The 12,637-nt window shown below is 34.7% G+C and overlaps 1 protein-coding gene across 1 annotated transcript; it reads right to left on the reverse strand.

Moving 5' to 3' along the window:
• Positions 1-452: 452 nt before the first annotated feature.
• LOC117323172 lies at positions 453-6,634 on the reverse strand. Its single transcript, XM_033878223.1, has 5 exons — positions 6,429-6,634; positions 5,774-5,858; positions 4,935-5,095; positions 3,236-3,355; positions 453-2,626 (listed from the first exon to the last, which is right to left on the reverse strand). Exons 1-5 carry the CDS (start codon positions 6,597-6,599, stop codon positions 2,288-2,290), a joined length of 876 nt encoding a protein of 291 aa, XP_033734114.1. The 5' UTR covers positions 6,600-6,634; the 3' UTR covers positions 453-2,287.
• Between the last annotated feature and the right edge of the window lie 6,003 nt (positions 6,635-12,637).

Below are 12,637 nucleotides of genomic sequence, written 5' to 3' on the forward strand. Positions count from 1 at the left end.
TAGTGGTCAAGGTATTGGGACTGTAGCGAGCATGCCGAGATGAAGACCAGGTTACCAAGTTTGTTCAAATTTATTAATGAACAACTTTAGCCTAGTCAGGTTCACAGGGGTTAAATGTGTTAAACTTGGTAAATACCCTTTTCTCTGTAACTGAGAAGTCTATGCGGCCAATATATTGGACCAGTAACATGCTGAGATGGATATGGCTACAAAGTTGATTCAAATAAATAACCTTGACCTGCCTAATTTTGCTTGATTTATATTCACCCTGAATAAACAAGAGAACGAGGGGAATATTTCAAAAGGAGTATGCTAGAATGGATGGCTACAAAGGAGTATGCTAGAATAAATGACCAATGATGATTCACAGGTTGATATAACCATGCATTAACCTTATCAAAGACTATAACTGTATATTTCAACCCTAATAAATGAAAAAGAAACACATTTTGTAAGATACAATAATTTCTTTTTACTTTTGTAATGTCATAAAATATAAATTGTTAAATTCACAATGGCATGTCTTTCCTCCTCCATCTTCACCATCAATATAAGATAGGCATTATACCTATACATAAGAACATTCAATATTTTTTCAGTGTTAAAACAACGAAAATCAAAGCAAACTTGGCAGACTAAGCTTGCAAATCAACTAAAAATACTGTCTCAACACTGAGGCATATGTATGCTGGACAGTTTCATTATTACCAGATAGCCAACAGCAACAAGACTGACCTTAACATACAGTAATATGTCCGAAAAGTCATGGTTTCCTTGATTGGCATTTGACACAAACTAACAAGAAATACTAATTAATACAATCATGCATTCAAATGTTCGTTTACACTCACTATATGACCAACTGAAGCAGAAGCAAGATGGAAATTAACGTATTCATAATCTTACTTCTTTATGATACATGAACGGTTATTTCTTCTAAATTAATAGTATATACTGTACATGTATTCCTAACAACTTCCCATCAATCTACACAATTATCATTTACTGATACATATTCCAATTATTTTCAAGTCAGTAGAAATAGATCAACTTCAACAAAATACAAAACTAACATGAGAAAATATTAGACATTGAGTGAAATTGCTGAACTGAAATAAATTGTATAGTCTGTACCCTAGTATGTTGTTGAAAGGTTCCATCACATTTTACTGGCACCTATACACATATGGACATTAAAATACCTGTTCGCAGATACAAACCTGAAGGTAAATCTAGCTCCTTCCAAATATGTATAGAAGTGGTTTAAAGATTTCAGTCATTTCCTTGTTATCCCTGGGACATTGAAAATGGACTTAACCAGAGTAAGTAGCTTTACTACCCTTGCTACCCCCGGGACATTGAAAATGGACTTAACCAGGGTAAGTAATTTTATTATACTTGTTACCCCCAGATCGTTGAAAGTGGACTTAACCAGAGTAAGTAACTTAACTGTTCTTGTTACCCCCAGATCATAGAAAGTGAACTTAACAAGGGTAAGTAGGCTAGCTTATCTATCCTTATTATTCCCAGGACATTAAAAGTCAATATTGAAAACAAGTCGCCAAAAAGTGTGTACAGCTGCTATCTTATCGTTGGTTACGGTATGTCTGAATTTTGTAGGCTGGACTATCCAGAAAATATACACACCATGTTAGTGAAACTTCTATTTTAATGTAAATTATCAGTTCAGGAGAAGAGCCTGCAAGGTTCCATTTAGTTTTCAGTCACAAAATTGAACACGAACAAGGGGAATCAATATTTAACATTATACAGATAGTGATGACAAACTTCTATTTTCAAAATCCAAGATAGCTCTGTCAGCCACTTTGTTTTCCAAAAGTCTCCTAATTCAACAGACACAACTAATTAAATACTAGGGACCATAAAATAAACATTCTGTATTTCTGGAGAAAAACTCATGACAGTGACAAAGATGAAAGGATAGAAGGATGAAAGAAACAAATGAACAACTCATCCTTCCCTCACCACCAGATGGTGGGTTAAAAATTACAAAGATCTAATAATCTGTAAACATATCACAAGTTGTCTTTACACAAGCTCAAGTGTCGACAGTTTCTTTTAAATTTGATAATAAATGCATCTAAGAGAATAAATGTTGACAACATGGCATATGACATCAATTTTTTCTTTCAAATTGATTTTCTCTTTTATAAGATATAAGATAAATTTGACATTTACATATAAAACTTCATTCATAATTGTGACCAAAAACTGTTTCTACAAAAGATGACAATCTTCAAATCTGGGAATAATTACGGTGAATTTTTTAAGACTTTAAGCGAGTTCTATTATCTGTACTCTTGGCTGCTAAACGTGGAGAACACCTTTTCTTAGCATTCACAGTCACATTTCTAGTTGGTGTGCCTTTTAAACTCTGAAGTGGTGAAGAATCATTTGCTAATCTAGCAGAGTTGCGTCTCTTAGCAGGTGACATATGGTCATTGCCTCTCAGTTTTCTTTTTAAAGGTGTAATGCTTTCAGCCATTTTTCCCTCGTCCGGTGTGGGGTTGAATATAATCTGATCGGTCTTACAAGTTTTACTGGTTTCACTGATTTCTACAGCTTTTTCTAAATTGTTGAATCGCTGCACTAATGTTGTTGTGGTCTGTAAGGATAAGAAAATTTTGTTAATAAGATTGACTGAAATGTCATCATTCATGTTTTATAAAGAAAAACCTAAAACAGGCCCAATGAACCTGCATGGCACACCTACAATTCAATGCTGATCAGAAATACATTATCACCTACAAAATGTGTCAAGTTGAACGTTCTTGATTTTTGTGACCTTGTTTGAAAGTCAAAGTATGACACTATCCGACAGTTTTTGTAGGATAGAAGGTATAGGCCATAGATCAACAAAAGTTGTTAAAAGGATTCAAGACAGTTTGAACTTGAATATGGGTTAAATTTCTTTTCGCAGGCGTTTACAGAATTGAATGTTTTAAATTATTAACAAAATTGACACCTGTGGCATAGACCCCCTTCCCAACTGTGTATGTTGTTTATTTTCCAAGTGAAGTCATCAAAAGAAGACAAATTTCTTAAAACGGTCAGGAAAATACTTAAGCTTCAAAAATATCTGATGAGAAGATGTGTAATTATATAAACAGAACTGATTACAGTGAGAACAGATGAAAATGATGACAATAAGCGAATTTGGCCCTTCTACCCAGGAAGAGCAAATACATTCTATGATATGCTTGCATGTATATACCTTGGTGAGGTTTGAGAGGGTGAGGCCTGCATCAGACAGTCGATCACATGTTACAGTATCATACACACAGGGGTCATCACTGGAAGGCACATTATCATCAGTCACCATGTGAACTTGACTCTGTAAAATATAGCACAACAATTTTATACTTTTATCAATATAAAGTCAATTTCAGTACGTGTACATGAGGCAATGTTTGACTAAAAGGCATTTGTCTCAGATCAATTGTATCATGTATTTTTCATGTTGGAAATCTAAAGGTGCAACCTATTTTGTAAACTCAAATCTATAATCCTTTTTTCAGAGAGAAAATGTAGGTCTGTGACCTAATTTTGGTATATGACTAACCACCTTACTTATGTTGACCTACACCCAAAGTATGAAGTCCCAGTGACAAGTAGTGCAGAGGATCAGGCACAAACAAACCTGCCCCCTCAGCCAAAGAAGCATGCTCCATCAGCCGAGTGACAGAGAAAGTATTTAACAATATTTATAAGCCACACCAGGGCCCGGCAAAAGCACTCGTCCGCTCGTCCTGACGAGTGGATTTTCCTGACGGACGAGTGGTTTTAATTGCCAACTAGTCCGTCGGACGAGTAGAATTTTAATATTTTCTGTGTTATTTCAGCTGTCGTTAATAAAATTGCTTGAAATTTGATGCATTGTTAGTTATGTATTCTTTATTGTGCCATTATTACGAAAAATAGTAATTTCTGCATGATAGCAGGTAAGTAGGCCTATCTTCGTCTGTAGATCGGAAGTCATGTACGATGACCGATAACCTCCGAGTGTTCCGGGTGACATGTAAGTATAATGGGTGTTGTCCGAGGATGTCTGCATAAAAAAAGGCTCAGCGAAAATTGGATTATTTTTATTGTCAGTCAACGTAAAAAAAAAACAGGATGACAGTTGTGTTGAGACGACCCATTCAAATGTAAACGGTAACCATTATGATCTCTAACAAATTATTGATTAAGTCACTGCTATATTTTATACTGGTTCATCGAAAACTTTCTCACAATTTCTCGCGTAATGTGACCTATTTTCCGAAGTTTACATTAGCTACATTCATGTATTTGTTGAATCATCGGTCTTTCTATCGACGGATTAAAATTTACTAACGTAATGAACATTATTAAATCAAGCGTAAACATATTGAATACAATTGGTAAACAGCCATGTGAAAAATGAGAATGTTGTATAGCAGATAATTTTGAGATATTCTGAAATTTTCTGGACAAGTGAATTCTTTGTTCAGACGAGTACTTTTATTCAGGCCGCTTGTCCGATGGACGAGTGCTTTTGAAAGTTTTTCCTGGGCCCTGTCACACTGAACTGTTGCTTTTATATATTAATCAATGCCTCACCTATGTGAACCCCAAGTATGAAGATCCTAGAGCTGTGTAGGAAATGCAGCCCAGCAAACTTTTTCTATGGTGACCTATTTTTTAAACATGACACACAGCCTTATCATTATGTTGGTTGACCATGCCCAACGTATGAAGTTCCATTTACCAGCAGGAGATAATGCCAGGACAAACCCTTTTTTTTATGTAGGTCAAAGGTGAAAATGTAGGTCAGAGTGACACCAAACACCTAGGTGAACCTGTGCCCCAAGAATGGAGTTCCAGTGCCAAGTAGTGCATGTCAAGCCTGAAAAAAACTAATTATAACATCCAACTTGGTTGGACAAACTTACTAAATATTCTGTTTCTGCTGCAACCACTTTCTTTGCCTTGCATTTGAATCTCTTCCCGACTGTTTTCCTGTTTTGAGCTACTTTAACGATGACGTCATCTAGTTTTGTTGATAATGTGTTGGTGATGAATGCCTTCTTTGACATGTCCAGTGATTCATATTCTGCAGAGAAAAATGCTCTAATTTCAAGTGCATGCAGTTTTCAGTCTGTCATGATGCCTGCTAGAGGCCAGTAGAACTGTATCACTTATTCTGATAATTCAGCAAAAAAAAAAACCCCATGTACAGTAATATCATCACTGTAACATCGATCTGATTTCCTGGTCTCATCAAACAATGATTTATGGCAAATTCAGTCGAAAAAACACACATATCTTTATTTAAATTTCCGTATTGGATCTGTCCCTCCTCTCCATATAGGATTCAAATCAAAGACTCAATATTGAATTCCCTTATTAAATCTTCATCCGAGAAAAAGCTTTTGTTAGACAGCCCAGAATTACCTGCATGCTTAGATGAAGATTTTTTTTCCTCTCCTAATTATGTTAGGGAAAGACCCTACGACATTATTTCCAGTCTCAGGACAGCATGACCAGGGTATCCAGTTGACCCTTGACTTTTCGTAATTTCAGAAGTCAAATAACTATTTCTGAGAAATCTGAAGGGCCAAACAATATGTCCCTTCATACCCAAGAGTTCGATCTCAATTTTGGAAGTCAAAAACATACTCTCAAGGGTCTACTGGATGCCCTGATGACCCATAAGTTATATGGATAATATTCAAACTTCCAATTACAAATGCATAGCAAAAATATGTAGAGGTATCAAAATCATGCTTACCTGAGGTACAATCCTCATCATTCCCAGCATCAGCCCAGTTCTGTCCATCTATCTCGAGATTTAACTTGAAGGCTGCATCAAAGATCTGACAAAAAAAAATGTATAATTAAATGAATATACAAGAGATCCAAGAGCGATTTTGTTGTTCATGAACGATATGTTGTTATATGTAAGATACGACTGACCTTTTCCCCTAGGCTTCATTCCTCTAAATCATCAGCTCTTACATTATATATATATATTTGACAATGACAGGTTGTATACAAAACGTGTAGCCATATGTGTGTACTGATCATGATCAGTCATAAAACTGAACATGCGCATTATTTAAGGAACACAAATTGGAGCCTAGGCTCAACATCACAATTTGGCACGGCCCATTCAAATAATTAAATCTCCATTCAGAAAACAAAATCAGTAACTGTGACCCACTTAATTATTTTACAAAATACATCCTGAATTATCAGAATATTATAAATAACCCATCCCCGTGGGTACTCTCCAACTACTGTCTGATGTACTGACTTCATGACAAACACTGATAATGAAGCAAATAATGTAAACCAAGAAAATAACAAACGAGAAACAAATACGGTATAGTGAATTGTTGACAAAACATTGACATCTGACAATTCATAATAATTATATATTGTACCTCAATAAATCGGGCCTTTGTTGTGCTTTTCTGTTCTTCAATAAGTGTATCGTATTCACTGATCTTCTTATCTACCTTGACTTGTATACAGTCTTTGATTTTCACCGCAGAATTCCGACTACAACAAGAAATTTTCACTGGACAATCCAGCTCTGTGACGGCTTCCGCCATTTTAAACTTCGTCCCGCTATCTAATACGCATGCGCAGAGCGATAGAACGACAGTAATCTTGCTCAACCACATGCTTGAGCACTTTATCTAAAAGGATGCAGACAAAAGCGTCTGGTTGAACTTTTGGGACGCTTTCCATTTAGTTGGCTTTGCGATGTGCCTAAAATGGTAAAAACATTCGCCGAAGAACGATACCATTCTAGTTCGAATCACTTAACCTAGGAATTTACGACCATATACGATACATTTTAAATGCAACATATTTTACAATGCAAATGCAGACAAAACATATAGACATACACACAACATCAGACGGTCATTTTTTTGTAAGAGTCTAAATTAACTTAACATTATGCTTTTAAATATCCATGCGTATTGTAAAGTGCTTCTGCAATTATCTGTTTTTACATTGTTTCTTTTTAACTCACAATCAGGTAAATACATTTACATGTATATGCTTTTATGTTTTATTATTATTTTTTCTTTAAATTTTAATCCGTGTATTAGTGAATGTCTTCACTGTTGCAGTCGGTTTTTAATAGCTCGTTAGAGCTAATGTTGATTTGTTATGATATGTACCGACTGTAAATAAAGTTTGAATTGAAAAAAAAATGAGTGTTGCGCATGCTACGCAGGCAGTGCAAACACGCGAAGTTCTGGACGACAGATGGACGATTTCTGGTTGCTGATCATCGTCGGCCTAGACAGATAAAGCGGATTTTCAAATTTCTTTGATATATTAGTTACTAATATCTATTTATTGCATTTTTGCAAATGAAATATATAGAGGATATTGAATGGTTTCCCGTTTGATATAACATACATTTCACGAGTATGACAGAATATCGATATTTTCACGAGTGCGAAGCACAAGTGAAAAATACCGAAATATTCTGTCATACGAGTGAAATATATGTTATATTTAACGGGAAACCATTCAAATTTCTTTTTATTGCATTTCATATACTTTGAAAAACAAAACAAAATGAAAACATCGAAAAATTAATATTGTAAAAAAGTGCGGGAATCAGTAATGACGTCATCTCTTTGTGACGTTACTCCACGTCAACTTGACGGCGCTATTTTGAAAGGACTGATCAGCGCAATTTAAGCGTTTGCTGCTGTTATCGGCGAATCTGTGCATGGATAGCTAACGTCAAGTGAGTAATTTGACAAAAACTAGTCAGAATATTTCGGAAATACAGTAAAATAACCAATTTATCAGCTAGTTTCAACGAGGTTTATACAAAGGTTAGCTCTGATTGGTCAAAAACGGAAAACTTACATTTTCACTGAAAAATCTTATATTTTCACTGCAAAATCTTATATTTTCACTGTTCATAGCTGCAGTGAAAATATAAGTTTTATTATTTTGATAAATTTCTATATTTCATTGGCACAAATGCAATAAAGAAATTAACCAAACTAATAAAACTTATATTTTTATATTTTCACTGCAGCGATGAGCACTGAAAATATATGTTTTTGACCAATCAGAGCGAACCTTCGCATTCATCCCATTGGAACTTGCCGATTTCTCCAATCGAAGCGAAGATAGACCATATTGGTTACTTTGCTGTATTTCTCAAATATTCAGACTAGTTTTTGACAAAATTCTCGCTTGGCGTTAGCTATTCATGAACAGATTCTCCGATAATAGCAGAAAACGCGTTGATCAGTCCTTTCAAAATGGCACCGTCAAGTTGACGTGGAGTAACGTCACAAAGAGATGACGTCATTACTGATTCTCGCACTTTTGGACCCTTTTAATTTTTCGATGCTAAATGATATGCAATAAAAAGAAAATCGAATGGCTTTCCGTTTATATACCATATATTTCAAAAGTCTGTAACAAGCGACCTCTCGCTTTCCGAACGGACAGACCTATATACCTCTGGCTGAAGAAGGGTGACCTATACTCTCCGACTTAAACTACTCACTCCACAAAGTTTTCCCTTGATTTAAACATATTTTATTTGTAATTTACAATTTGTTACAAAGGGATTGGGCACAAGTTTTCCAACTTATATTAAGCCCTCTCCCGATACAATTTTACATTGAGAAAAAATTCACATGATGGTAGTTTTATTTACATATTTACAATCTAATTTTATAAGAAATAGAGAGAAAGAGAGAGAGAGAGAGACAGAAGGGGAGGGAGACGGAGAGAAAGGGGAAGAGAGGGGGAGTTGGAGGGGGGAAGGAAGAGAGAGACAGAAAGAGATTTTATAAGATATTGATACAAATAATCTTATATATATGGGATATACATGTATATCTAAATACTTCAAATAGTTTTGTGGTAGACCTAAGCGGACTCGGGCAACAATCACTTTGGTACACAATTCGACTTTCCTTTCGTTCAAACTTGTCTAATGTCTATGATAATCCATGCCAGTGGTGTCTTCCTCCTTTTCTTTTCTGGTCCTTCATTTATAACATTTCACACACACCCGAATGTCACCCGAGTCCGCAAAGACAAAAATACAATGTACATTAATTTCCAATTAAGATATTTTTAAAATCTATTTGTATTTTTAATAAATAGTTGGGTTGATTGGCATATAGTTACATTTTCTTGATGAGAAAGTTCATTTTTTCCGAATAGCAGAAGTTGCAGGTCTAGTGGGATGAAATAATTTAGATCACGAAACAGTTGCAAACGCTGAACAGAGTAATTATTACATTCAAAAAAGAAATGATATGCATCTTCAACAGGGTGTCCACATTGGCAGTGTTTAAAATTAATCAAATTTGCATGAAATAAATCGTTGTTAAGAGTACTAGATCTGTTTCTTAATCTTGCATGCATAATGTTATGTTTTCTGTCACCAATTTGATAGTAGAAGGGAACTTTTGTGTCTGTAAAATTTTGAAGAGAATGTTTAAAGGCCGAGTACGTAACACTTTGTCGGATTTCGTTATCTAAATGATTCCATAGTTGGATAGTAGAGGGAAAGAAAGATGAATTAGTAAGATGTAAACGGTAATTTGGTAACGAGTAATTATTGGCATTTCTAAGGTTATATTGAGAATTTTCTGATACTAATGGTGGAAGAAGTGATGTTAGGTAATTTGGAGATAATTTATGTTTAATTTTATAAAAAAAAGCTGCAATTTTCGCCTAGAGCGTCTAATAGCAAGAGGTTCTAAACCACTTTCAGAATATAATGACTGTATACTAGTGTAAGATGGTAATCCCGTAATCACACGTGCAGCTTCTAGTTGAAGTTTTTCTAGTTTATCTGAGTCACCGAGACTACACCCATCCCATACCTCACAACAATATTCTAATAATGGTATAATATACGAAGTATATATTCTATATAAAGTGTGGCGATTTAATATATATTTAAGTTTACGCAAAACACTTATCTGTTTCGATACCTTTTTACAAATACTATCAATATGACTGGTCCATTTACAATTTCCGTCCAATATAACTCCCAAGTGCCTATGATTTTCTACGAAGTTCACACTAACATTATCAAATTTAATATCAATTACATAATCTAGCTCAGAATTATGGATAAGCAGTGCCTCTGTTTTGGAAGGATTAAACTTTACTAACCATTTATTTGCCCAATTTTGAATGTGCTCTAAATCGTTGTTGATTACAGATTCAACATTTTGAGGGGATGGATTTGAATATAATAATGACGTATCGTCTGCAAACAACTTTGAAAGACTTTGTAGATTATCGGAAATGTCATTAATGTATAAAATAAATAACAAGGGACCAAGTACAGAACCTTGTGGAACGCCAGCGTTAGTAGTTTTAACAAGTGATTTAGAGTCACCCACACAAACTTGTTGTTTCCTTTCACTTATATAATTTAAAAGCCAATTTAAAAGTTTGCCGCTAATACCATAGTTTGCTAGTTTCACCCCCAGTCCCTTGTGCCACACACGATCAAAAGCTTTCGATATATCACAGAAAACTAAACATGTAGGATGTCTTTTTTCTAGATTTTCACACAAAGTGTGATAAATTTCAATAAGTTGATGAACTGTCGAATGGCCAGGTTGAAAACCAGACTGAAACTTATATATTAATGAATGATCTAGCAAGTAATTATTTAAATATTTAACAATTAACCTTTCAAAAACTTTCCCAACCGTACTGAGTAGTGAAATTGGCCTGTAATTTGAAAAAATATGTTTGTCCCCAGATCTAAATAAAGGTGTAACTAATGCATGTTTCCACAATTTAGGAAAAACTCCAGTTTCCAGAGAAGCTCTAAAAATAATACTCAATGGTAAAGCTACTGAATTTGCTGTATTTTTTAACATATTGTGACTGATTTTATCATTCCCAACAGCTTTATTTATATTTAATGATTTCAGTATGTCAGTTATGTCACTCGTTTCAAATTGTATGTCAGAAATAGTGGAGCCAGTCCGTAATTCAACTGTCGGTACATCAAAATTATTGTCGTCAATAGTAGAAATTGAAACAAAGTAATCATTTAAAATATTAGCTTTATTATCATCAGACATTTCAATGTTACCATGTATATCTCTAATAGGTGGGATAATGTTCGAATCATGAGGTGTTTTTATTAATTTACGAATAATTTTCCAAAAATTTCTAGGATTTGAACTTGAATATCTATCTAAGATACCATTTATATCAGCATAAAAAAGTTCTTTTGTTCGTTTCTTCAGGTTATTTACATGATTACGTTGCTTCCGGAAGTTAGATAAGTTTCTGTCTGAACGGTCTGATTTATATAATTTCAACAGTCTATTTCTTTTCCTAATTTCCTTACGTAAAGTTGAGTCAAACCAAGGTTTGTCATTTGATCTGATCGTCACAGTCCGGGTCGGTATACATTCTCTGGCTATGTCGAGGTATCTAGTCGTAAAAAGATTACACATATCATCTGGTGAATTAGCATTCGCAAAAAAGTCAACCCAGTCCGTCTCGTCTAATATACTATTGAATAAATCATAATTTGCATTATTATAGCATCTAATCTCCCTGTCAAACGTCCTTCTGAAATTCGTTCTAACAGTCAATTCAACAGTTGTCGCCTTATGGTCCGAAATGTCACTTTCAACGTCAATAATATCTGCATAAGTAAAGTTACACGTGTCGGACAGTATAATGGGGTCAAGTAAGGTCGAGCTAGTGCGACCTACACGTGTCGGTCTATCTATAATATTCGAAAGGTGAAAGGAGTCGAGAATATCAACAATTGCATGATTTCTACTAACAGTTAAAAGATCTACGTTTATGTCACCAACAATTACTACCCGTGAAGTTTCATTAAGAGCAATTTCAATAGAGTGTCGGAAATAATTCCAAAAAGTAAGAGCACATTGTGGAGGTCTATACATGTACATAGAAGGTATTTTTGCTCTGGAAACTGGAGTTCTGTCCAAATCAACTCCCCCTCCTGGAATTCTAGATCAACTCTACGACGAGTGCACAAGAGACTCGTGAGGATTACCATAATCTATGCATGTCATTTACCCAACCAAGATAGCAAGCTCATTAGTCCACACAAAAATATCAGTCTCCATCATAGCGGAATTCCCGTTTAGTAGTTCGAGCCCCAGTGCGGACACCTCGAAGGTTTCTGGTATTGTATCTAGCGACCTCTGTATCGTACTAAGTGTTGATAGTCCGGGTTATAGTAACTAAGGTGATATACCCTCCTACGTCTACAGTCCACGTACACTGAAATTTGCCAGTGTTACTGAGAAATTACAGGATCTTCTCTAATTTTTGAAGAATATAAGTACATATTATTGGTTATTAATGTGAAAGTACACTTGTCTAAATGGTCGTATTGTTCTCATTTATTAATAAATTGAATTAATTAAATTTAAAATAAGAAAACAACAACAAAAAACAAAAACAAAAAACACACAAAAAAGCGGTACTACAAAATATACATTTTAATGCAATATGATATACACGTATATATTGATGATGGACATTAGCCGAGTCAGAGACCTATATACTAGTATATAGGTCTCTGATGCAAGGCTAAACTTTGTCGCCGATATTATTTTCCATGTACGTAAAT

This window comes from Pecten maximus, chromosome 3, assembly GCF_902652985.1.
Source record: "Pecten maximus chromosome 3, xPecMax1.1, whole genome shotgun sequence".
Taxonomy (NCBI): Eukaryota; Metazoa; Mollusca; class Bivalvia; order Pectinida; family Pectinidae; genus Pecten; species Pecten maximus.